The sequence below is a fragment of the Hypanus sabinus genome, chromosome X1 (genome assembly GCF_030144855.1).
Source record: "Hypanus sabinus isolate sHypSab1 chromosome X1, sHypSab1.hap1, whole genome shotgun sequence".
Classification (NCBI taxonomy): Eukaryota; Metazoa; Chordata; class Chondrichthyes; order Myliobatiformes; family Dasyatidae; genus Hypanus; species Hypanus sabinus.
The window spans coordinates 50,248,021-50,275,820 of NC_082738.1; the positions used below are offsets into that span (position 1 = coordinate 50,248,021).

General features: G+C 39.4%; 1 protein-coding gene and 1 long non-coding RNA gene across 4 annotated transcripts; one reads left to right on the top strand and one right to left on the bottom strand.

Moving 5' to 3' along the window:
* Positions 1-49: 49 nt before the first annotated feature.
* Positions 50-4,154, bottom strand: LOC132384935 (uncharacterized). Of its 2 annotated transcripts, none has more exons than XR_009509040.1 (3): positions 4,075-4,154; positions 2,845-2,908; positions 50-619 (listed from the first exon to the last, which is right to left on the bottom strand). It is a non-coding gene; the product is annotated as an uncharacterized LOC132384935 (long non-coding RNA). The 2 variants fall into 2 exon arrangements; XR_009509039.1 differs by having other exon boundaries at positions 3,966-4,100.
* tut1 (terminal uridylyl transferase 1, U6 snRNA-specific) lies at positions 3,437-27,800 on the top strand. 2 transcript variants are annotated; one of them, XM_059956590.1, is made up of 10 exons: positions 3,437-3,717; positions 6,535-6,725; positions 7,604-7,813; positions 8,850-8,964; positions 15,860-15,960; positions 16,763-17,007; positions 18,499-18,608; positions 23,795-23,917; positions 24,713-24,805; positions 25,604-27,800. In XM_059956590.1, the coding sequence occupies exons 1-10, from the start codon at positions 3,642-3,644 to the stop codon at positions 26,680-26,682; spliced, it is 2,343 nt and encodes a 780-aa protein (XP_059812573.1). In that variant the 5' UTR covers positions 3,437-3,641; the 3' UTR covers positions 26,683-27,800. The 2 variants fall into 2 exon arrangements, with proteins under 2 accessions (XP_059812573.1, XP_059812572.1); XM_059956589.1 differs by having other exon boundaries at positions 3,438-3,717; positions 15,860-15,990.

The window sequence follows — 27,800 nt, forward strand, 5'->3', positions numbered from 1 at the left end:
GGACTCATGAAAGGGAAATCATGTTTGACAAATGCTTTGGAGTTTTTAGAAGAAGTAGCAGAATAGATAAGGGCAAAAAAGTGGATGGTGTGCATTTGAAATTTCAGAAGCCTTTGATAAAGTTCCATTTCATAGGTTAGTAAGCAAAGTTAAAGTCCATGGGATTTGGGGGTAAAGTGCTCACATAGACTGAGAATTGATTGGCAGAGAATAGGACTAAATAATATTTTTGGAGTGGGTGCTGAAGACAAGTGAGGTATCATGGAATCAGCCTTTTGGCCCTAGCAAGTCACAACATATATTAATGATTTGGATGAGGAAACTGAATGTAATATTTGTAAGTCTGCAGATGCCACAAAACTGGGTGTCAATGTACGTTGTGAGGATGATGCAAACCTTTTTCAAAAAAATTCAGACAAGTTGAATGAATGGCAAATACAGGGTCTATGCAGAACAAACTGGATAAATGTGAAGTTTTTAATTTTGGTAAACAAAAACTTAAAGACACAAGAGTGGGTTAACACTGGAATCTGGAGCAAATAACAATCTACAGGAAGGACTCAGTGGTCAAGTAGCATCCATGGGAGGAAAGGAACTTTCAGCATTTCAGATCGAAACCCTGTATTGAGACAGAACATAAAGACAGTTTACTGAAACGGTGAAAGATTGGGAAATGCTGATGAGACTTCAATTATTGAAGACAAACATGCAGGTGAAGCAAGTAATTAAGAAGACAAATAGTATGTTGGTTTACACATTGCAAAAGGTTTTGGATACAGCAGGTAAGATGTTCAGTTATAATTACACATGGCATTGGTGCAAACTCAACTGGAGTATTGTGAGCAGTTTTAGACTCCTTACCTAAGAAAGAATATACTTGCTATTCAGTGACTGGAATAAAGCTTCACTAGACAAATTGTTAAGGAGGTAGGATTATTATATGAGTAAAGATTTAGCCAGTACAGTGGCACTCCTCAAAGCTCCAGCAACCAACGTTCGATTTTAATCTCTGCTACCATCTGTGCAGAGCTTGCATGTTCTCTCTGGGTTTCTTCTAGGCAATCTGTTCTCCATCCACTCCCAAGAATGTGTAATTTGATAGACCATTTGGCCAATTGAAATTGCCTCTAGCGTGTAGATGAGCGATAGAATCTGGAGGGATCCTATGAGATTCCATCAACTCAGACTGTATTCACTAAAGTTGAGAAGAATGAGGGAAGATCTCATTGAAACTTACAACATTCCGACTGTGCTAACCCACATAGATATAGGCTAGATATGAGGAGATAATTTCCCTTGGCTGGGGTGAGGGGTATGGGGTGTACCAAGGATTATAGTCTTGGGATAATGGGGAAGACATATAGACTAATAAAAAGAAACTTCTTCATTCAGAGGATGGTGGAATTTTCTATCACAGAAAACTGTGGGAATTGAGTTATAAAATATACCTAAGATAGAGATACATTTCTAGATAGAAAAGGTATGAATCTCGGCAGAAATGTGGTAAAGAGTATCAGCTATGTTTGTATTGAATGGCACTGCCATCTCAAAGGGCTAGATCACTCACTCTTCTTACTTTTCAATAAGAATGCAGAATTATGCCATATGGTGCCAGATTTTTTACATATTCTGCATTGCCAACAGGTTCTGGAACAGAGGTTTTGGGGAAATTCAAACCTGACGAACAAGCAATGCCTGTGGAGTAATACAAATGCCAATATAATCAAGGTGGAATTCAAACACGTGTACATAAACAGGGACAATCTGATATGAATCTGCCATTCATCGTGCTCTTCAGAACCATAAACATTCAGATCTTTCAACATTCTAAAATGTGATTTTACAAATAATGAGATTAGCACCGGAAATTCTGTTACCTACAGGGTGTTTCCAATGGGCATGTATGCTATAAACAGAAATACTGAAATGTTTTATTTTCTGTTAAACATTTCTATAATTCAATGTGATATTATAATTTGCCTGCACTCTTTGTTTCAGAATGGCTTTTTGACCTTTTATATGTTACTTGGGTATGTAAAAATGTCCATCCTTTATTTTGAGTGAGAGCATTTTTTCAACTGTTACAAGTTTCCATGAAAAGACCATTATTATCAGGAAGAAGAAGAAGAAGAAGAAGAAGAAGAATAGCCCTTAACTCGGCAGTGGAGTTATCAGGGCACTGTCATGACGGTGTTTACAAGGCTGAGTTGCTAGCTCGACGCTCAACTCGACTTGGACTTGAACTTGGGAACCTTCGCTCCAGAGTCCAGTGCTGATATTATTGCACCACCAATAAGACTATTATTATCAGGAGTTGACAATAAACTTCTGAGTTCAACTGGAATAAAGATTTAATTTAGAAATGGGGTTGAGGATGATGTTCTTCTATTTCATTTCAGTGGGTTCTGAAGTGGCTGACTGTTAGAAGGCAGAAGGTTTTTGGGTTGTTTGGGAGCTGGTTAGCTGTGTACCCCCAATGAATGGACTCTCAGTTTTCAATGCTCTATTTTCTATTTTCTGCAATCACTGGCCACAAGCCAGTGGTGATGTTACACGGTTTCATGGTGGCTTTGAAACGGTTCTTGAAATAATTCTTGACTTCTTTCCTCTATCCACCTGGTTTCGTAGCATGACAGAACTCAGAATAGAATGTTTATTTTGAGAGACCATTAACTGCTTTGTATCCAACACATTGTAGTATCAGTGTCAGCATTTTGGCCTGGGAGAGTACACCAGTGATGCTTTGCTGATCCCACTGATGGATTTTCTTGAGATAACCTTGGTGGTATCTCTCTTTAAGTGGCTATGTTGCAAAAGTGGAGAAGGTGCAGAGATCACTGTTACCTGGTAATTATAAAATTTGTGCCTGGAACATGTATTCTTCTTTGCCTGGCCCGAAGCTGTACTGCTGCAGTGAAGATGGTGAGAATTTGATTAACATCTGCCTTCATGGAGATTAGACTCCATGACCCCAAATTTTGCAGATCATGGAAATTACCGTTGGAGATGTTGTATAGCAGGAGCGGGGGCAGGGGCGGGGGTCAGATTGTGGTTGCAACTTGGTCTCTTGTATGTTTAATGTAGGAGTCAGCAATAACTTGTGGATTGGTTTCTGAATCTGCAAACACACAAGCAATCTCTGTGTTGTAGATGCCACTTGGCTGAATAGTTTCCCATTAATTAGCTCCAATGAATGTGAAGCACAGTAATACAGTGAATAAGACTGAGGGAAGTGTAGGGGTGATCATGGGGAAATACCACATGGAAAGAGGACCTTTATGTCAACTCACCCAGGGCAGCCCACAAAAACTAGTCCCTTTTGCCCACAATTGGCCCGTATCCCTCTAAACATTTCTCACGCAAAATCTGATCGAAATGTATGTTAAATGTCGTTATTGTACCTGCAAATGACACGGCCTGTTTGAGACCTCATTAATGCAAGACTGGGGGCTGGAGGCAAAACGGAGGGGGAATAAATTCCATGCCCAGGACAGTGACCGGTTCGGCGGAACATCTGCCCGGGTACTGCGACTCGGGGGAGGAATCAGATGGCGGCACAGTTCGGCGGTGGGAAGGTTTGAAGAGGCCGTTGCTCGGTTCCTAGCACTTTCGGACTGAAGGAGTCTGAGGGGAGTGGGGCGATGAACGAGTCGGACGTCAAGCCACTCGGACGCGGCGGTTATCACTGTTCACTCTGCGATATCCGAGTTCCCAACAGTGAGTCCGCGGTCGGGAAGTTTTGGGAGCGCGCACGGTTGGTGGTTGTAAGGTGACGGGTGCGCGCAGCAAGGGAGTTGGGGAGAGGGTTTTGAGCGCTTCACTATTCTCGGCTTGTGATTTTGCTCCACACTCCCACCTTTGCCCTGGGACTGTCCCTTTTTCCCCTCACCGCCATCCTCGGTTTCTGATTGCCCCCTACATTTCCCCCACCACCATTCCATAGCCACCTGTTTTTTTTAAAATACCTCATGCATGTCTTGCGCTCAGTTTTACTTATTTGCCTCCTTCAAAACTGCCTCTGCTTCACCCCAGATTGGTGGAACAGTCTGAGAGCAATAATGCATGGATACAGACCTTTCGACCACGAGTCCATTTCTATCATGGCGCCTACCCAGATGATTCCAATTATTTGGATTCGACTCATACTCCTCAAGACCTGTCCCTACACGTAGTGTTTCTTAAATAACACTATTGTACCTACCTCAACTCATTCTGTATACTCACCACCCTCTCCATGGAAAAAGTTGCCTTCCGGTTGCTTTTAAATTGTTCCCCTCTCACCCTAAACCTATACCCCCAAGCTTTGGTCTCCCTTACCTTGGGCAAAGACTGCTATTGTTCACGTTATCTATGCCTCTATAATCTTAAACATTTCTATAAGGTCACCCTTTATTGTTCAATGTTCTGAGACCTTGTCTCATCTATAACTCGGGCCCTCTAGTCCTAGCATTTCCTAATTTTGTGTTATCTGCAAACTTATTGATCATGTAAATAATGAATAACAAGGGTACCAACACCAACTACTGCAGCACACCACTAGTCAGTAGCTTCCATTGCAAAAAACTACCTTCAACCATCACCCTCTGCTTCCTCCCTCCAAACTAATTTTGAATCCACCTAACCAGCTCTCCCTTGATTCCACCTAACCTTCCAGACTAGCTGACCATTCCAGACCTTTTTGAAGGCCTTGCTTAAGTCCAAGTCGATGAGATGTTTGTGTATCTCTGAACTGCAGTCTCATGATGCTTCCATGTTGCTTTACTGTTGAGCACAGAGACTGCAAACTCACTATGTTCCTGCCACTGTGCGGCTTTTACCATCTGTCCAGTCAGCATTGGAATTGTTAGCCCAATGGATAAATGGAAGGATGAGGTCCTACCACCTCATTTGAAAGTCTAAAACAAACTATTTTTTAAACAAAATATTCTTTATTCAAAAATAAAATTATTTACAATGAACCATTCGATGATTTTCAATCCATTACAGGCGATTCATGTACATTCTGTACATTTCCACACCCTCAGCCACTTGCGTGGCACTACGTTGGTTCATCTTTACACACCATTGTTGAGGGGTAAACTCCCTGCCACCTGATCCCTCCTACTCCCGCGGGAGAAGAACTCTAAACTATGGTCCTGCCCCACCGGGCCCTTGTGGTGGCTGCACCAAGTTTCACTATTTTAGTTTGTTTAGTGCTTTTATTTCTGTTGGAAATGATTGTTTCAGAGCAGATATATGTTCCCCTTTCAACGGATTACATCCACTTTTCAGAGATTTTTGAGACATTTTGAACTTAAGCAAGATATGAAAATGCTCCACTCTCTATATTCTGATTTTTTTTTTGTGTGTGCCACATTAATATCATCTGGACAGAAAACTGAAGAACCAAAGAGTTCAAAATAATTGAATATATTTAAATACATAAGAGATGGAAATAGACCAATCGGTCTCTCAGACCTGATTCTCCATTCAGCAAGATGATGACATCTTAGTTTGGCCTCAATACCACTTGTACTGAAAGATTATCCCTTAGTTGTAGATAATCACACGAGGCGAGGCATTCAGCATCTATTATGTTAATTCCCATCTGCATGTTTTTAAAAATTCTTTTTAAATCAGAGATCATCTCTCTACTAAACTCCAAATATTATAGGTCCAACTTATTCAGCCTTTTTCATCTGGACATCCTTTCTCTACAGAATCAACCTTGTGAACTTTCTTCAATATGTGTATAATTTCTTAAAAATGGGTAGGAGAATTAATATGGATCATAAAATGCAGTAGTCCCAGCACTAGCTCTATTAGCATAGACACAATAATGCATACTTTTTCATCCAGTTTTTCTTCATCAAAATTAAAGTTGAATACAGAATTTAGGAAATGTACATAAAATGTTTCTTTTTCAGTTCTGCCATTTATCATAAATGTCTATGCTTCATATTGTCAGTGAGCTGCAGCTTTCTGTATTCAAGTTACCACTTGAAATCATAGTGCAAGATATATGATGCAAAACTTTATGATTCTTCTTTGAAGCCCTCTCATTGCTCAGTTAGCATAGAAAACCTACAGCACAATACAGGCCTTTCAGGCCTATTATGCTGTGCTGAACATGTATTTACTTTAGAAATTACCAAGGGTTACCCATAGCCCTCTATTTTTCTAAGCTCCATGTACCTATCCTGGAGCCTCTCTCCAGCACAGTCGACGGCAGCCCATTCCACTCACCACTCTCTGCGTTGATAAGAAAAAACTTGCCCCTGACTTACCCTCTGTACCTACTTCCAAGCACCTTAAAACTGCCCTCTTGTGTTAGCCATTTCAGCCCTGGGAAAAAGCCTCTGACTATCCACACAATCAATGCCTCTTATCATCTTATACATATACTTGGACACATCACAGAATCCCTGAAGCAAATATATATTTCAAGGGAAGTACGCAAAGTAAATTTAGTCCTTATTTGGTTTAAATAACTTGAAAAAAGTAGAAAAGAGATGGTTGTTCCCTCTTTATAGTTTATGAACTCTTGTTTTTCAGGTCCCTCCTTAACTGAACACATTAAAGGAAAGAAACATCAAAAGCTTTTGAGTGTGAGGAATACCAGGAAGTTGCAGCAAGAGAAGAGTGTGTTTGTCACTGGTTTCCAAAAAGGCACATCGAACTTGGAGATAACAGATTACTTTCAAAACTTTGGCACAGTTGCAAGCGTGATAATGGACAAGGACAAAGTAAGTTAAAACCCAGATTACTTCAATGTGATCCTAATTTGTCCTAACAATGGAGCAGATTCAAAATTCGGAGGAAAATTTAGTGCAATATAAATTGAAAAATTTTAATTCAAGTTTTCTGCTAATAGTGCCTGTTGGCATTATACATTTAAAGAGTGGGAAAAAACAACAAAGCTTCCTGAAAATCTGCTATAAAGCAGGAAATGATAAGAATGTTCATCAGGTTAAGCAGTATCTGTGGAGAACTCAGATTGAAATTCTGGCATTTGAACCAAATAAAAACACTGATTTTAAAATCTGAATACTTGGTGTTTACAAGCTATTTTTCTGGAAATGAAACAGAAAAATCAGAGAAGTGGAGGGAATAGTCTCAGGTGAACTACAAGAAGTAAGGGTGGTATCTGGCAGCAGAATTGATGAAACTTTTGAGATTAGGTCAAGAGCAACATGTAGCATTGACAATAGTCATCAGTGTTAACAGAAAGAGATGCAGAAAGGACCCCATAAAAGAATGTCCTACTTGTCCCATATCACTTTCCACTGTAACATTTATTTGAAGGAAGCCGGTAGGATGAATAAATAACATAATCTGAGAATTAGTTCAGCTAGATGGAGGAGGGTGATGGTGGTGGTGGTTGTGGAGAAAAACTTTGACCTTTTTCAAAGAAAATCTAGAGAGCTGTAGATTCTCTAGCTATTGAGGGTTGGATGTTGAGGGTGAAAATTATCAGTCTTAATCATAAAATCTGGAAAGTGTTCAAAGTGGCGGAGTAACTGTGGTAAATGATGACTGAATACTAGGAATTTATTAACAGTCTCCATGTAAACTGTATGTAAATGATTATGGTTCATTAACCATGCAATGTTTTCATCAATAGGGATTATATGCAATTGTTGAGATGGAAAGTAATGAAGAAGTGGAAAAAGTGCTGTCTATCCCACAACACACCATGAACGGTCAGAAACTAAGAGTGAAACACAGAGAGTATAAGGAATTCAAGTATATTCCAAAGAAAAAGCAGGATCCTGGGAAAAAGTTGTTTATAGATTTTGAAGAGTTGTCTTTGGCTCTCTGTCAAGCAGTTGATGTAAGTATTATCCCTAGTGGATGCAGCAAATCTTTAGGATATGATTGTGCGGTTTCAATTAGAATGCATTGCCCTTCTCCCCAACATGTATTTTTCTTATAAGTAGTTCACTTATTTTGTAAGCTCTTCTGTAGCACATCTCGGCATCATTTTTCTGAATTGACAAATGTTCCTGTAGCTCATGGAATCAGATCTATTTCTGTTTTGAATCCAATCACTATAATATTTGAACAAAGCATTTGTTTAGTTCTCAAAGCCATTCTGCTGGTACAATGTGGTGAATTGTGCTGATGCCCGGAGACTACTACTGTCCTATGTCCCCTTGTACCCATGTCCTATCAATTTAGTGATTATCTCTGGGAATGTGGGTTTATTAAAATTTTTGCTTTGTTTTTCATTTTCCATTTAAGGAAATACTATACTTTCTGTAAGTTTATATAAATTATTTTATTTAATAGGGCTGCTTTTGATACCAACAGGCAACTTAGCTAATGCCTGTTAGCAGGAAGTTACTTTTTGATGGTAGTATATTGGAGAAGAAGTGAGTTTCAAGTATGGTTCTATACCATGTTTGAAAATTGTGAATAATTTATTGTTATATGAACAACTGCACCTTTATAACTTGTCTGTGGACTGAAGGGAACATTTTTGAAGAATAGCTGTTAGTATTGTGCATATATCTTCTATACTACTATGTATCATTAAATGATCCAATATTGAGAACTTGGCTATCCTATAATTATAATTTTTTTTAGTTAAAGTTCTGAAGAAATGAATTTTCATCCCACAATTTCCTTGAATTTTGTTGTTATAAAGTCTTTGGATCTGTTCACAGTATCTGATCAGTTCCAGTAGAATTTATCCACACAGTCGTTGTCAAGTTTTGTACAAAAAATACTATTCCATCTAATTTCCATCCACTCGAGAGATCAATTCAGTATCACAAAACATTAAATTAATTTATTTTCTATATAAAACTAAAACTGTTGATTATTGCTGTTGTTCTGAGTAATTACAGCAAAAGCTTGTGTGACAGGTTGATGAACAATTGAAGAAGTTGTTGGAGTTGTTTGAGTTTACAGAAGATGAAAGAATGCTTAGGAAGCTGATTGTGTCACTATTGCAAGAGGTCTTTTCAGAGTTCTTCCCAGGTAAGTGTTCTGTTTATCTTTATCATTGATCTTTAATAATTGTTTTGTACTATAAATATTATGTTAACACTAAAGGCACACTCTTGTTAAAACCAACAAAAGCAAATCCTCAGCTTGCAGTGGACATGCTGTAGTTAAATGGAAAATTTGACTGTCTTGCAAAATATCAGTATAGACTTCCATTTTATAGACAATAGGTGCAGAAGTAGACCATTCGGCCCCTCGAGCCTGCACTGCCATTTTGAGATCATGGCTGATCAATTACTATCAATACCCAGTTCCTGCCTTGTCCTCATATCCCTAGATTGTCCTGTCCATAAGATACTCTTGAAAGCATCCAGAGAATTGGCCTCCACTACCATATAACCATATAACAATCACAGCATGGAAACAGGTCATCTCGGCCCTCCTAGTCCGTGCCGAACTCTTAATCTCACCTAGTCCCACCTACCCGCACTCAGCCCATAATCCTCCACTCCTTTCCTGTCCATATACCTATCCAATTTTACCTTAAATGACACAACTGAACTGGCCTCTACTACTTGTATAGGAAGCTCATTCCACACAGCTATCACTCTCTGAGTAAAGAAATACCCCCTCGTGTTTCCCTTAAACTTCTGCCCCCTAACTCTCAGATCATGTCCTCTCGTTTGAATCTCCCCCACCCTCAATGGAAACAGCCTATTCACGTCAACTCTATCTATCCCTCTCAAAATTTTAAATACCTCGATCAAATCCCCCCTCAACCTTCTACGCTCCAATGAATAGAGACCTAACTTGTTCAACCTTTCCCTGTAGCTTAAGTGCTGAAACCCAGGTAACATCCTAGTAAATCGTCTCTGCACTCTCTCTAATTTATTGATATCTTTCCTATAATTCGGTGACCAGAACTGCACACAATATTCTAAATTTGGCCTTACCAATGCCTTGTACAATTTTAACATTACATCCCAACTTCTGTACTCAATGCTCTGATTTATAAAGGCCAGCGTTCCAAAAGCCTTCTTCACCACCCTATCTACATGAGACTCCACCTTCAGGGAACTATGCACTGTTATTCCTAGATCTCTCTGTTCCACTGCATTCCTCAATGCCCTACCATTTACCCTGTATGTTCTATTTGGATTATTCCTGCCAAAATGTAGAACCTCACACTTCTCAGCATTAAACTCCTTCTGCCAACGTTCAGCCCATTCTTCTAACCGGCATAAATCTCCCTGCAAGCTTTGAAAACCCACCTCATTATCCACAACACCTCCTACCTTAGTATCATCGGCATACTTACTAATCCAATTTACCACCCCATCACCAGATCATTTATGTATATTACAAACAACATTGGGCCCAAAACAGATCCCTGAGGCACCCCGCTAGTCACCGGCCTCCATCCCAATAAACAATTATCCACCACTACTTTCTGGCATCTCCCATCGAGCCACTGTTGAATCCATTTTATTACTCCAGCATTAATACCTAACGACTGAACCTTCTTAACTAACCTTCCATGTGGGACTTTGTCAAAGGCTTTGCTGAAGTCCATATAGACTACATCCATTGCCTTACCCTCGTCAACATTCCTCGTAACTTCTTCAAAAAATTCAATAAGTTTTGTCAAACATGACCTTCCACGCACAAATCCATGCTGGCTACTCCTAATCAGATCCTGTCTATCCAGATAATTATTAATACTATCTCTAAGAATACTTTCCATTAATTTACCCACCACTGATGTCAAACTGACAGGTCTATAATTGCTAGGCTTACTTCTAGAACCCTTTTTAAACAATGGAACCACATGAGCAATACGCCAATCCTCCGGCACAATCCCCGTTTCTAATGACATCTTAAAGGTCTCCGTCAGAGCTCCTGGTATCTCTACACAAATTTCCTTCAAGGTCCTGGGGAATATCCTATCAGGACCCAGAGATTTATCCACTTTTAAATTTCTTAAAAGCGCCAGTACTTCCACCTCTTTAATTGTCATAGGTTCCATAACTTCCTTACTTGTTTCCCACACCTTACACAATTCAATATCCTTCTCTTTAGTGAATACCGAAGAGAAGAAATCGTTCAAAATCTCTCCCATCTCCCTCGGCTCCACACATAGCTGACCACTCTGATTCTCTAAGGGGCCAATTTTATCCCTCTCTATCCTCTTGCTTTTAATATAACTGTAGAAACCTTTCGGATTTACTTTCACCTTATTTGCCAAACCAACCTCGTATCTTCTTTTGGCTTTTCTAATCTCTTTCTTAAGATTCCTTTTACGTTCTTTATATTCCTCGAGCAATTCCTTTACTCCATGCTGCCTATATCTATTGTAGACATCCCTCTTTTTCCAAACCAAATTTCTAATATCCCTTGAAAACCATGGTGCTTTCAAACCTTTAACCTTTCCTTTCAACCTAACAGGAACATAAAGATTCTGTACCCTCATAATTTCACCCTTAAATGACCTCCATTTCTCTATTACATCCTTCCCATAAAACAACTTGACCCAATCCACTCTCTCTAAATCCCTTCGCATCTCCTCAAAGTTAGCCTTTCTTCAATCAAAAATCTCAACTCTAGGTCCTGTCCTGTCCTTCTCCATAATTATATTGAAGCTAATGCTATTGTGATCACTGGACCCAAAGTGCTCCCCAACACATACATCTGTCAGCTGACCTATCGCATTCCCTAACAGGAGATCCAACATTGCCCCATCTCTAGTCGGTACTTCTATGTATTGTTGCAAAAAACTATCCTGCACACATTTCACAAACTCTAAACCATCCAGCCCTTTTACAGAATGGGCTTCCCAGTCTACGTGTGGAAAATTAAAATCTCCCACAATCACCACCTTGTGTTTACTACAAATATTTGCTATCTCCTTACAGATTTGCTCTTCCAACTCACGCTCCCCATTAGGTGGCCTATAATACACTCCTATCAGTGTTACTACACCTTTCCTATTCCTCAATTCCACCCAAATAGTCTCCCTAGAGGAGCTCTCTAATCTATCCTTCCAAAGCACCGCCATAAGATTTTCTTGGACAAGTAATGCAACACCTCCTCCTCTGGCCCCTCCTACTCTATCACACCTGAAGCAACTAAATCCAGGAATATTTAGTTGCCAATCACATCCTTCCTGCAACCATGTTTCACTAATAGCTACAACATCATAATTCCAGGTATCAATCCACGCTTTAAGCTCATCCACCTTTCTTACAATGCTCTTAGCATTAAAATAGATACATTTAAGATACTCTCCACCTCCTCCTCTCTTTTCATCCCTAACAATGCATTCAAATTTATTATCCTTTTCTTCTCCCCTACATCTTCGGGCTGAGCGCATCCCTTCTCCATCACCTGCCTTTCCTCCCTCACACACTGTCTATTTACTTGCTCTACTGGTGAACTAACCTCCTCTCCCATAGTTTCATCAAATTGATTCCCGCCCCCCCCCCCCATCTCACTAGTTTAAAGTCTGCCCTGTAGCCCTAGCAAACCTCCCTGCTAGGATATTGGTCCCCCCAGGATTCAAGTGTAACCCGTCCTTCTTGAACAGGTCACGCCTGTCCCAGAAGTCCCAATGATCCAGAAACTTGAATCCCTGCCCCCTGCTCCAATCCCACAGCCACGCATTCATCCTCCATCTAATTCTATTCCTACTCTCACTGTCGTGTGGCACAGGCAGTAATCCGGAGATTACTACCTTTGCAGTCCTTCTTCTTAACTGCCTTCCTAACTCCCTATACTCTTGTTTCAGGACCTCTTCCCCTTTCCTACCTATGTCATTGGTACCTACATGTACCACGACCTCTGGCTCCTCACCCTCCCACTTCAGGATATCTTGGACGCGATCAGAAACGTCCCGAATCCTGGCACCAGGGAGGCAAATTACCATCCGGGACTCCCGATCACCTCCACAGAACCGCCTGTCTGAACCCCTGACTATCAAGTCCCCTATTACTATGGTCCTCTTTCTTCTATCCCTACCCTTCTGAGCTACAGGGCCGTCCTCTGTGCCGGAGGCCCGGCCACTGTCACTTCCACCAGGTAGGCTGTCCCCCCCCAACAGTACCTTCCGAGGCAGTGCATTCCAGACCCCCACAATTCTCTGGGAGAAGAAGTTTTTCCTTAACTCTGTCCTAAATGACCTACCCCTTATTCTCAAACCATGCCCTCTGGTACTGGATTCTCCCAGCATCTGGAACATATTTCCTGCCTCTATCTTGTCCAATCCCTTAATAATCTTATATGTTTCAATCAGATCCCCTCTCAATCTCCTTAATTCCAGCGTGTGCAAGCCCAGTCTCTCTAACCTCTCTGCGTAAGACAGTCCAGACATCCCAGGAATTAACCTCGTGAATCTACGCTGCACTTCCTCTACAGCCAGGATGTCCTTCCTTAACCCCGGAGACCAAAACTGTACACAATACTCCAGGTGTGGTCTCACCAGGGCTCTGTACAAATGCAAGAGGATTTCCTTGCTCTTGTATTCAATTCCCTTTGTAATAAAGGCCAACATTCCATTAGCCTTCTTCACTGCCTGCTGCACTTGCTCATTCACCTTCAGTGACTGATGAACAAGGACTCCGAGATCTCTTTGTATTTCTCCCTTACCCAACTCTACACTGTTCAGATAATAATCTGCCTTCCTGTTCTTACTCCCAAAGTGGATAACCTCACACTTACTCACATTAAACGTCATCTGCCAAGTATCTGCCCACTCACCCAGCCTATCCAAGTCACCCTGAATTCTCCTAACATCTTCATCACATGTCACACTGCCACCCAGCTTAGTATCATCAGCAAATTTGCTGTTATTTTTTATGCCTTCATCCAAATCGTTAACGTAAATGGTAAACAGCTGTGGTCCCAATACCGAGCCCTGTGGCACCTGACTAGTCACCACCTGCCATTCCGAGAAATACCCATTCACAGCTACCCTTTGCTTTCTATCTGCCAACCAGTTTTCTATCCATGTCAATGCCTTCCCCCCGATGCCCTGATCTTTGATTTTACCCACCAATCTTCTATGTTGGACCTTATCAAATGCCTTCTGAAAATCGAGGTACACTACATCCACTGGATCTCCCCCGTCTAACTTCCTGGTTACATCCTCGAAAAACTCCAACAGATTAGTCAAGCATGATTTACCCTTGGTAAATCCATGCTGGCTCGGCCCAATCCTATCACTGCTATCTAAATATGCCACTATTTCATCCTTAATAATGGACATCTAGCATCAGATGTCAGGCTGACAGGTCGATAGTTCTCTGTTTTCTCCCTCCCTCCTTTTTTAAAAAGTGGGATAACATTAGCCATTCTCCAATCCTCAGGAACTTATCCTGAATCTAAGGAACATTGGAAAATGATTACCAATGCATCCGCAATTTCGAGGGCACCTCCTTTAGTACCCTAGGGTGCAATATAATTTTTCTCAACTGGTACCTGACCAACAAAGATTGAGACCGAGGCTGTCATAAGGGGACAGGAGGCTGGACCCAAGTGCAGGACGCAGGCACTGAAGTACTAGGGGCAGGATGGGAACAACTAAATGATAGACAAGATGTGGTGACCGTGGTGTGAGTGAGGGACGTGACGTTCAAGATGATTCTGGGGTTCCGGGAGAGTCTTGGAGTTCAGGCAAGGCAGGATCCCGGAGTTCAGGCAGGGTCGAGGAGTTCACTGGGCAGAGACCTCTGGGTGGGCTGCATAACTCCTGGGCTGGGCCCAGACCTCCCAGGCAGGAACACGGGGGCCTGAGCAGGTCACGGGGATGGCTTTCCAACCCGATGGAAAGGGGCAGACTTCCCTGCCGGGCAATGGCAGTCTGGCCAGGCTTGCCCAACGGAGGCAAGGGATAGGAAGGGAACTAGGTCCAGAGTGACTGCCAGACTTACTCGAATAACTCGTCTTTAATGAGGGGAACTCCAAGCCAAAGCAACCGGAGGAACAGGATAAGCAGGACGACCACCCAGCTTAACTCAGTCCCAGAGCCCCCTACATACACCACCAGCCAATGGGCATCAGGTGCGCCTCCTTGAGCCCCAACAAGCCACGATGATCCACAGGCGTGACTAATTGGGCTCAAGGGGTGAAAGGAGGGATGGCTACAAGACCCGGAGTCCGGAATCCGTGGACCGGATCAAGACCTGGAATGTGGGCTCTGGACCGGACCATAACATAGGCTGGCTCCAGGTTGATTGAATCCGGGTGCTGTTTGTTCCACAGAGATCGAACAGCTCCAAAAACCTAGACACTTGCAGTCAGTGGTGAGTATTGCCATCCTACTGCTGATTTGCAACTTAATGGAATCTTACCTCAGAGTGATTCCCTTTTGCAGAATTCCTCCCAGCAAGGTTAACCTGTCCCATTCACACCTGCAGCTTTAGTCACTCACTCACTCACTCACACACTCACACACACTCACACACACTCACACACACTCACACACACTCACACACACTCACACACTCACACACTCACACACTCACACACTCACACACTCACACTCACACTCACACACACACTCACTCACACACACACACACACACACACACACACACACACACACACACACACTCACTCACTCACTCTTGATTTAACTCTTATGTTTGAATGCAGCTTTTGGTAACTTTACCTGATATTGACAGTGCGATGGGGTCATGTGTCTTTTATGCCGACAGTCTGGGATAGATTGGAATCCATGTTTCAGGGTTGAAAAGATGAATTAACCTCTAGCATTATACAATTTCTTTTCCTGGCATTATTTCATTTATATGTTGGTAGAATTTATTTCACTCACACAACAGTTTAGTTTTTTAAGTACTACTTTCTTTCAATATATTGTTAGATAGAACATGAGAACATAACAGCAAGTGACATATTGTGTTTTTGTACTTAGGTTGTAAAATCTTGCCCTTTGGGTCATCAGTGAATGCCTTTGATATTCATGGCTGTGACATGGATCTCTTTCTGGATCTTGAAAATACAAAGGCTTACCAGGCAAATGCCAATGCTACAGATAAGACTGAAGTATATTTTTACATTTCTTTAAGAAATCTGTTAATACTTGGCCAGTGTTTAAAACCATGAGTGAATTAGAATTTCTCCAGTTGTTGTGTACATGGCATATTGAATCAGTTTAAACAACCTGGTATCCCCAAAAGAGTATTAATGATTTCAACTTGAAACTGACATTTAAGCAACACTGCAGAAACTTGTGCTCCTAAAGAAAAAAGTTCAAGTATTTTTTTTTGAACACTGAACATCAATTTAATTGATATGAAGTATGGTTGATTTCTAGTTCTTCTGAGGGGTAAATTGAATTTTGATAGCTAGGTATTCTGTTCCAAAATGCTTTAATCTAACAAACAGAAGTCATGTTATCCAGGTGGCAGAAAAGATACTGTTGCAGTACCTCCCACCTTGTAAAGTTTTCGTGAATTAAAATTGGGTGAGTGAAGCTGCTTTGAAATTAAGCTGTCATTTTCCACTCTTAGTAAGCTTTGTTTAATTGAGATTTCTTAGGTAATTACTTCACAATAACTGGTGTAACCTTTGATTGAACTCCTAAGAACAAAATCTGAGTAACTTTGATATTCAGTATAGTGCTGAAAAAATGGATTCTAAATCTAATTTGTTTTGGAGTCCTCACTTGAAATTTCCCCAGTGGTTTTAACTATTTCATAGCTTATTAAATTTTAATAAATTCCACCCATGAAGGTGAAGGTGACAGCCCAAGAGTTGAAAATTAATAATAGCAGCAGAATCCATTCAAATAACGTGTTTTTTTTTTTATATATAGTTGCAGGGTGTTGAAGATGTTAAACAGGATGCTCAGTCTGAAAACCAACCTGAGGATTCGATCTTATCGGACATTGACCTGAAAACTTCTACAACACCTGAAATACTTGAACTTGTAGCCACAGTGTTACAGAAGTGTGTTCCAGGTGTTCACAAGGTTCAAGCTGTTACAACTGCCAGGCTACCTGTGGTGAAATTTATTCATAAGGAATCAGGCTTGCAAGGAGACATCTCTATTAATAATAGGTACTGTACATACCAAGCTAATTGTTTATATTTATAATTAGAGAAAGGAAACATTCCATCATAGACAATTTTTGTTCCATCATTTTAATAGTTAAGTGTGAGGCATAGATACAAGAATCAAACTGGCTTTCCTGGTGGCTTAGTTGTGAACCTCCAATTCTTTAATTTCTTCCCCATATCCCTAAAACCCTTGGAGAACTTTTTCACGAGTCTATTTCTTTGAGCACATTATCATTGCTGAGTTCACCACCTCTTCCTTTCTCATCTTTCTAATTAACTTACCAAATCCTCATAAGCCAGTCTGATTTCCTTGCAAGCAGCCATTCCATCCCTAATCTCTTCAAGGTCATTGAATATTCTGTAAGCTTCCATTATATCTAACTAAGTTGGGACTTGCTAAAGGAAGGGCATCTTCAGCAATGCCTTCACTTTCTATTCCTAGTACCATTTTCTTTGGACTCCCTTAAAATGCTTTCCCACTTTTCTACAACTACACACTGGTAATTGGCAATATTTGCATTTGTATGGTTTCAGCCTTGTGACGTATATGGTAATATTCAGTTGTACCTCTTTGTGGATTCTTTCACTCTATTCATTACCTTGGTTTAGAAGAGTTTCTTTCATTAAACTTGAACGAGGATGAGTATCTTCATCCCCTTTGACCCTGTCTACTATCTCTATACCCTTATCATTTTTTCTCCTTTCCTGATAACTGCCTTGTGCTCTTCTGGATTCTAAATCCCAAGCTGCCCAAAATCCCTTATACTTTCTAGTTGATTGATTCCCATAAAATGGCCAAACTCAAACTTAAGCAATTTACCTCTGAAATCTTAGTTAATAACTTTGTCATTTATAGTGGTCTTCTGATCTATTTTCATCTTTATTGCTGTTTATCCAAACTTTCTGAATATATCTATTTACGAAGTCCTCCTCACACTTTTCTTAATTAGGTGGTCCAAACTCCGAACTACAAATTTAAAATTCCATCATGGTCCTTCTTCTCCTTATCTCTGTACCTGTAGCAGTCTACATTCCTCTGACTCCATAGCTCTCCCAACTTCAGCTGTTTTTTCCTGTGCTGTGTAATTTATGCCCTAAATCTTACCAAATCTCCATTTTTTCCTCCTTTTAAAGATCTTCATTGGATTCCATTTCTTTGATAAAGATGTTGGTCAAAATGTAATGTTCTTTTCTGGCTTGTGATTCTCTGAATTGGCTTAGACATTCTTAATAATTTATGTCTCTGAGAACTTGGTCTTTCATGATTTTTAAAAAATGTTTTTCATGCATATGTCAAACTGTAATTTCATATAATCAAAATTTCTGTCCCAGTGATCTTTACTACAGTGTGGTGATTTTAGTTATTATAAGATCAAAATTAACTATGAGTTTTTAATACAAAACAAAGTAAACTAACAAAAGCTAAATAAAGCATTTTATTAGCTCTCTTGAAATTCTTATAAGAATAATAGAAAATACTGTATTTTATAGATTGGCTGTACGTAACACAATGTTTCTTCAGTTGTGTGCTTCATTGGATCCAAGAGTGAGGTGTCTGGTTTATGCTATTCGCCATTGGGCAAAACAAAAACACTTGGCTGGTAAGATATTCTCCCTCAGCTGCAGTTATTGTATATGTAATTTTGAGACCATGAGCATTCACCTAAGTAGAGGGAATGTTGAAGACGAGAGTGAATGGAGATTTTAACCAATTGAATGAGCCTTTAAAGTTGTTGCTCATGTGCATTGCTTCGAAAAAGTACTCAGATACACGATTCCTCAATTAGGGTGATGTTTTTCTGTGAATGACTTCCATGGTTTTCTTTGTGTCGTGGCTATCTGGAGAAGACAACTTGTGTACTGCATTCATACTTTGATAATAAATGAACCTTTGAACCCTTTGTTCATATCAATGAGTATTACAACCAGGGATTTTGATCAACTTAACTGAGAATTTTTATTTGTGAATCATGTGCTCCTTTTGTCACAGAGCCCAAAAAAATCAAGGAAAATTGTCAAGCATGAAAAATTAAAAATTCAAAAACTGAATGTGAACTGTTCAAAAAATATTCATCCTCTTTTGCTCATTACTAAGTTGAACAGCCAGTAGTCTTTTACTATAAGTCTCTATTAACTTTGCAGAATGTGATGGAGCACGATTTGCCCATTTCTCCTTGCAAAATTGTTCATGCTGTGCCTGGTTACTTGGGGAGCAGTGGTATACAGCAATCTTGAGGTCTTGTCGAGAAGTTCAATCGGGTTGACATTAGGATTCTGTCTGGACCACTCAGGAACATATATTTTCTTCATTTGAAGCCCATTCATGGTTGCTCTGGCAGTGTGCTTTGGGTTGTTGTCCTGGTGAAAGACTAGCTTCCTCCCCAATTTAAGCTTTCTGGCAGATGGTTGCAGGTTTTTATCCAGGATTTCTCTGCATTCATCTTCCCATCAGTCCTGACCAGATTTGCCGTCTCTACTGCTGTAGGGTACCCCCATAGTATGATTCTATAGTAAGAATGGTGTTACCTGACCTGTGTGTGGTATCAGATTTATGTCACACATACCACTTGGTGTCTTTACAGGCAAGGATATGCTTTTTTTCAGTGGAACGTGTTTCATATGTTTAATATTGCATATCAGGTAGCACAAAGCCCAGTTAGAGACATTGCCTTAACCCAATTGAACATCTTTGGCAAGGCCTCAAGGTTGTTGTCTACTGCCATTCCCCAACTAACCTGACATGGTTTGAGCAGGAATATGCAAATCTTACTCCAAGATGTTGTGCAAAGTTAATAGAGACTTGTCCAAAAGGACTACTGGCTATGACAGCTGCAAGAGGTGGTTCAGCGAAGTACTGAGCAAAGGGGGATGAACACTTTTAAACTGCTGACATTTAAATTCTTTTGAATTTTTAGTTCTTTATGCTCTACAAATTTCCCCTTTTTTTTTTTGGGCTGTACTGTGGGGGGGAGAAATGTGTGGCGCATGGCCAAGTGGTTAGGATGTTCGACTAATGACCTGAAGGTCGTGAATTTGAGCCCAACCGAGGCTCGTGTGTGTCCTTGAGCAAGGCACTTAACCACACAATGCTCCAGTCTACCCAGCTGAAAATGGGTACCGGCAAAAACTGTTGGGGGTCAACCTTGCGATAGACTGGCATCCTATCCGGGGGGTGGGATGGGGGAGCCTCATACTCTCAGTCGCTCATGGCACAGAAACTGGCATAAGCACCGGCCTGATGAGCCACAAAGGCTCAGGACAGGACTTTGACTGGAAAAAAGTATGTGATTCATAAGTAAAAATTCTCAGTTAAATCGATCAAAATCTCTGGTTGTAATACTCATTTATGTGAACAAAGGGTTTAAGAGTTCCATTTAATATCAGAGAAATGTATACAATACACATCCTGAAATTATTTTTTCTTTGCAGATATCCACAAAAACAGAAGTGCCCCAAAAAATGAAAGACAGTAAAAATGTTAGAACCCCAAAGCCCCCCCACTCCTCCTCCCACGCACAATCAGCAGCAAAGTGACAAACCTCCCCCTCCCCTACTTCAGCAAAAACTAATCTGCACCCTCCACCCACCAAGCAAGCAATAGCAGAGCCCCCAAAAAAGACCATGAACTGCAGTAGAACACAAAGTAATCATTCACCGACAATTTGATGTGCCACAGACTCTCTCTCTTCCTAATAAAGGGAAAAAGAGGTCCCTTTTCACAGCGAGAGAGATGTAACAAAACAATACCTTTTAAGGTACTATAACTGCTTGTTTGCATCATATCCAACAATATCAGAATGTTAGGTGTTCTTTTTTATTAAACTCCTTTTGGAGATAACCAAGTCTATTTTATTTTTAATATGAAACCTGCTTATTTTAAGTCAATTTATTAATAATCTTCTATTTGAGCTATCGGGTCACCAATGACATTTCAATGGAGAAGGATGATTGCAAGTCAGAGAAGTAAATTTAAGGTTCCATGCAGTTTATAAATTCATCTTGTTAAATGCATTTAATTGATTTTTCTGATGTTTTGATTGGCTTTTTTAAGTGTAGTAATATTTTTATAAATAGTTATCAGCATCAGAGATTTAATGATCATAGCCTTAAGATTTAGCTGTCAGTTAAAGCATTTCTGTGGGCAGAGTTTTCCATTTACAGCTAGAAGGCCACATGTTGGAGCCAGCTTTATTCTGTTGCTCCTGGCCAGCAGATCCATTTTGGGTAAGTGCAGGCCTAGTGAATAGGGGTATGGTTAGCTGCTCTCAGGAGATTCTGAGCCAATTGTTTCTTGTATAAAGCTTATGAGAATAAGGGCACCTTTGTAACATGGATCAAAAAAGGCAAGGACTCAGATTAGAAATAAGCAGTTTCTTTTCAAACTGAAGGGAAGTATAGAGTTGTGTACTCCATACCACATATTGGGATCACTGCCCTTTCTAGCAAAGCTAATGACCTGGTTAAGGTTTATAAAGACAATGCATGAAATTGAGAAAATTATAAACATCTTTATCAGGATAAAAACAGATTCAGGAAAGCAGAGGTCAGAAAAATGGGGAGACGCGCAGAAGGTGAAATTTAGTATGACTTATAATGAAGCAGGAATGAGGTGTCAGTATAAATGACACAAAAGTACGATAAAATTCTGAAAATTTGGTATCTGATTGTTGTGCTTGCTGGAGCCCCAGATCCTGCCCTCCAGCAAAATACATCAGGGTTCAATTTTCTGTGCTCCCTTCAAACTCACCAGGTTATTAATGGGTGTGAAATCCATTAGTTCAGAAAATCTGCTGGTCCACACCACCGAAGTATTGAGTTCAGCATAGATCAGTCTTGAGCATGCTTTTGGGGCCATTTCCTATTCTGCCTGCTTTCTTGTGTTCCTGTGAGGTGCCAGTTTATCAGAGTTTTGCTGTGTTTTAATGGAAGTGGAGGAACAGATTCATATAGAACTGCTGGGTGCCCATTGGCCTGATTTGACCAGTGAATTTGGAAAGGCTACAGAAATCATATAGCACAGAGAAAGTTAGCAGGAAATTTGAAGGGGCATCCAAAATCACAGGGGCAGTCTTTTCAATGGCAGAGGCTGTGAATCTAAATAAGCTGTGAGTTCAGACTGGAAGATCAATTAGTGGTATGTTAGATTTCTTGCACCAAAGTCTTGAGCAGCATTGACCATTTTACATTCCCTTTGTTGATTTAACCACGGGATCCAACATTCATCAGCAGGCTTATTTGCAATCGTAAAAAAGATGGGAAGCCCATCAATCCTGTTAAGTCTTGCGTGCTCTTTCCGTGCCAGACAGCATGGAGATGTAAAGTGGTGTGTAGCTCTTACACTCCTTGATATCATCTTCTTGGTCCTTAAGAGGTGAGCAGCTAAAGAGCTAGAAAGTGGAATGCCTCGTACAAGATCAGATAATGAACTCCTTTTAACAATCATGTTCAAGATGAAGACTGCTTTTATAACCTTCAGGAATATGATCATTTTTTGGAGCTTCAGTCATTTGCTCTTGCCATCAGAATCCAAGAAGGAAATGGTTGTTGATGGACAGGGATCTGTACAGAATCCATCTCTTGCTTTTCACAAGATTATAGAGATTCAAGAAAACTGCCCATCCTTAAATGCACTTGAAGTGGTAGTGAAGAACAATGCTTGAGATCCCACATTCCATGAATTAACTTTTAAAATGTAGGCCATGGACACATTTAATCCTGAAACTGAAAAGGGCAATGTTCCATGTATTCCTGAATTACAAGTAGAAAATGTTGGACAGGTATACTAATTCTCTGGAAGAAAATATTGTAGATTGTTGACTTTTAAAGAGCTTTGACAAAATGTAATTAATATGAAACTGTAGCTCTATTTCTCTTTCAAGATACCCTTCAATTGCAGGATATTTCTAGTATTCTTTGTTTTTAATTTGTCCTTTCAGCACTTGCCATCCATGGTTGCATATGATAAGCAACCACTGAACTACTGAAAGAATCTCTTTAAATGAAAAACCGTTCTTATTCATTTTTATGTTTCAAATTAAATCTTACTCAAATTGTTCTCCACTTTATATGGTAAAATGTACTGTACTTTAATGATCATCTGGTAAAACGTGTAAAACTATAATTTCAATCATAATTCTTGGTCAGTGTAGGTAACTAGCTGGATGCTAAAAGTGGCCATATTTAATACTGGTTAGGGCATGATCGGGGTTGGCTGATAGAACTTCAGATGAGTTCATCATTGCTTACATTTTGCAAGAATATCATAGGTTGTGTAGTATGGTTAATATAACCATTTAATCAAACATTTCCCTTCCTTCAAATAAGAAAAGTTAAGGTAACTATTCTCTTGAGTCCTTTACATACCATCCATCAACTTTTCAATAAATTATATATTCAAAAATAAATGTTCAGGTATCATATTTTGCAGATAAAACTTCCATTAGATGGACTTAAATCAGACACACTATTGCAGGGTTTTATTTCCAAATTGCTAACTTTTGAGTTGGCTCGGGTCAGTCAGGGAACTAACTATACATTAATGTAAAATTGACTTTAATGTGTATTTAACTAATATACATGCGTGGGAATATTGCTGCATCTGTGGTATAGCATTCTCAATGAAATGAATTCCAGATGGAATGTAGAAAAGTTTAGATTCTTTCTATATTGTTAAATCTATATATATTTTTTAAAACAGCATCTAGCCAGTTTTAGCTGTTTCAATGTTCTTAGACATAAATATTTCCACCCATTTGGTTACATAATTTATTTTTCACTTTTGCTTCAGGAAATCCTTTTGGAGGGGGGTCGTTGATGAATAATTATGCAGTTACTCTCTTAGTTGTGTTCTTCCTTCAGAACCGAACATCTCCAGTTCTTCCCACTGTGAACCATTTGAAAGAACATGCAGGTATGGATATACAAGAAAACAGGGTCAAAACTTCGCTACTGTGAACAGATTTTTCATGTGTTACTGGATTAGGAGAGTGGTATTCACTGTAAATGACAGCAGACTGAGGGTGGTACACATATGGAATGAACAGGATACAGAGTGGTTGAGACAAGTACAATAACAAAATTTAAAGACGTTTAGACAGGTACGTAGGTAGGAAAGTTTTAGAAGGATATTGGTCAAATGTGGGCAAGAGGGACTAGCGTAGATGGGCATCTTGGTTGGCATGGACCAGTTAACCCGAAGGGCCTGGGCTATATTACTCTGACTGCCTTCCATAGAATGCCTGTCAGCCTTACGAGTTGTTTTGCCTGTGCATTGTTAGGAAGGGAGATCTTGGATGGTTAAACAATGACCTCTGCAGGGGACTGTGGAGATCACCAAAATCTTCTTTCAACTCTTATAAAGTATATAGAACCTTTTGATGAAATTGGAATTGTATAGCAGCTTTTAATTTGTATACAAGGTTGAATTTTACTGTGTAGATCTATTATAAAGGGACTCTGGTAAAATAGGAGTAGTTAAAATAAATCAAAACTAGAATGTCATTATTCTGAGAGCATGCATTGAGAAAGTTAACAGTTGAAAGTATCCATAGCCTCAGTAAATAATTGATTGTGAAGGTATGCTGTACCTTACAAATAGCCATTTTATGCAGATAATGAACTTAAGTTATTACAATGATCATATTTATATTTAAGTTTTGTACAACCTTTTAGTGAAATGGAACTTAACAGAAAACTTTTTATTAAGGTGAGGAAGACCAGTGTATAATTGATGGCTGGAACTGCACTTTTCCAAGAGATGGCTCTAAAATTGAAACCAGTAAAAACACTGAAAGTTTATGTGAGTATTTGGTTCTGACTGACTGTAATTTTAAAATTAGTGTTTTATTCTTTTGTTTTAATTCAGGATATTTATTACAAAGTTTTATGTAAGCAGGTCGTTAAATGTTAATTGAAACTTTAAAATTATTTGCAAATGATGCTGGAAATTAAAACTGTTAAAGTGTTGTAGAGAGGGAAGCAGTTGATGTTTCAGGCCTGAAACACACCCTCTTCTGTTTCCACTGATGTTGCCTGTCCTACTGTGTATTTTGAGCATTTATATTTTAATTTAAAATTAATGGACATAATGTAATAATATTACATTTTAATTTAGTCAGAATGAAATTCAGTTCTGTGGTATTTATAGTCTTGCATATTACTTGTATAAGTAAGCTGTATTCAGCTTCATTTTCAGGAATGGTTATATGAAATTAGTCAGATCAGGCAGCCATTGTCAAGACAGAAATAGAGTTACTGTTTCATATTGATGACCTTTCATTAGGAATTTCCAGCATTCTGACTTTATATTTACATTGTCAGCATTATTCTGCTTAATAATCATTTGAATTTGGAGCAAATTCAAGGCAGCTTCAGTTGGCACCTTACTGCTTCACGTTTCTTCAGTTTTTATTGCTGATTGTGGGTGACTGAAGCAATGCATTTCATTCCTCCTCCTTTCAATAACCTCTGTCACTGCCACACCAGCATTTAGAACCTTGTTGTTGACAGAGAGAAAGTTCTAAAAGATGTTGAAGTTAAATTTTGCATAGCATGAATAGTCCTCCTTGGAAATCTGACACGTTTTTGTTTGTAACAGGTGTACTACTTGCAGAGTTCTATAAGTTTTATGCCGCGTTTGACTACGCTGGAACAGTCATTTCATTGAAGGACGGCAAAGTTCACTTTGTTACTGACTTTATTGGTCCTGATTCTGATAAAAAATTTAGAATTGGTCCAATTAATATCCAGGATCCATTTGAACTGAGTCACAATGTTTCAGGAAATGTCAATGAAAGGACAGCACAAAGGTTTAAGCGGCAGTTGGATGAAGCCTGCAAATACTGTCGAAGCCTACAGTATCAGAGAAAATCTAACAAAGGGAAGGTCTGGGGTATAGTCAGATTGTTTCAACCTTTAAGTAGTACTGACTGTTCCCCTGCACCTTCTCCACATGGAGATCATAGTCCAGGCAAAGAAATGAGCGATGGCGAGAATATGTTGAGTATCCCCTTTAAACTGTCATGCCTTTCTGAGCAAACAAGGGAAAGACTACATGGGTCTCCAGATTTTAGAGAAGTTTGGTTTGACAAAGTGTGTCATGCTGTTATATATGTAATGGAGTCCATCCTTAAATGCAAATGTTCATTCACTGGGGAAAATGATGTACAGTTCAACGGTGCCAAGATCCCTAGTTTAGATGAAGCTAAGATTAAAGAAGAAGAGATCAACTTTGGGTTGAAGAGACCATATCCTGTGGAAGAGTTAGCAGAAACGTCAGATGCCAAAAGAGCAAAGACTGAAGTTCTGATGTACAAAGGAGAAGTGACTTGGCAGTGTGCTGTTTGGAACAAAATATGGATTGGACGGAGAAAAATTAGACGTCAATTTCGTTACAGAACAGATGAATCTGATGCAGATGATCACTCAGTTACCAGTTCCTTAGAAACTGAGGAAAAAGTTACTGAAGCTATATTGCAGCAGGAGGAGATTGGAGATAAATCTACTCCATTAATATCATTTAAATTAAGTGCCTTTCTGGTTGGAGGTAACGAAGACACAAGGACTGTGATCAGAGTTGCACCAATTCCAGACTGTACTTTATCTGTCGAATTCTTCCATTTCCTGAAATCATTTGTTCCCAAGATGGTTGAAAAGTGCATTGAAAATTTTGACTAGAATATTAAAGATATGTCATTTAATGTATTTTCATTTTAATAGCTATTTTGTAAACAAAATGATGAACTGCTTTTTGAAATATGGGATTTTTTTTTGCCCATTGAATAGTTTATAAGTTTCTCAGAAAAACAGTAAATCTGAACTATATTTTGAGTTGTTAAAGTAAGCATTCATGTTGGAAACGTATAATTGGAGGAAGCAAAATTAGGGCAAGTCTAACAAAGAAGCTCATTGCATCAGAATTCTGTATCATTTATGTTGACAAGTGTCTTCATGCTTACACACAGCCAACATGAGTTGGGGTTATTTGGATAGAAATCTGGTTAGATGTGTTTTCTCAGTGAGGGATATTGGAGATTAAAACTTAGGAGACTAATTTTCTATGTTGAAATGGAATATCTGTTCTGTTTAAGGACAGAACATGGCTGTAGTTTGGGGTTATTTGGGGTACTATTTTCTATTTAGTTAATAATCCAGCATATGACTTATGTAGAGCAATCTGGTTATGCAATGTATTGAAATTTAACTGAACATTAATTTCTATTTGTAAAGCTCCTTTAACATTGCAAAATTTCTCAAGGTGCTTTACAGGAATGTTATTAAACGAAAATACATGCTGGGTTACTTAAGGACATGTGATCAAAAACTGTGAAAACACTTGGGTTATGGGTGCCTTAAAGGAAGAGAGTTAGAAAGGTGGAAAGGCTTATGGAGCAAATTCCAAAACCTAAAAGTACTGCTGCTAATGATAGATCAAGTAAATTTGAGAATGTTTGAGGCCAGAATTGGAGGATCGCATGTATCTCAGGATGTTATAAAATAACTAGAGATTAAGGTGATAAAAGCGAGGCCATGAAGGTATTGTCATTTGCTGTTATCAGAGTTCTAAATACAAACTGATTTGTATCAACAGTAAGTTTTGTTTTTGTGAAATACTCTTTTTAAGTACATTTGCTGTGATTCATGTTCTAGCTCTATTCTATTGCAGACTACATGATGCTTTGCATTATCCTTTTCTAAACTGGCCAAAGAGTTTTGATTACTGATTCTTGTACTTGGCGTCAATAAAGGTACACAGAATGTACTTTTCCAAATAAATGAAAAAATGGGGGTTTGAT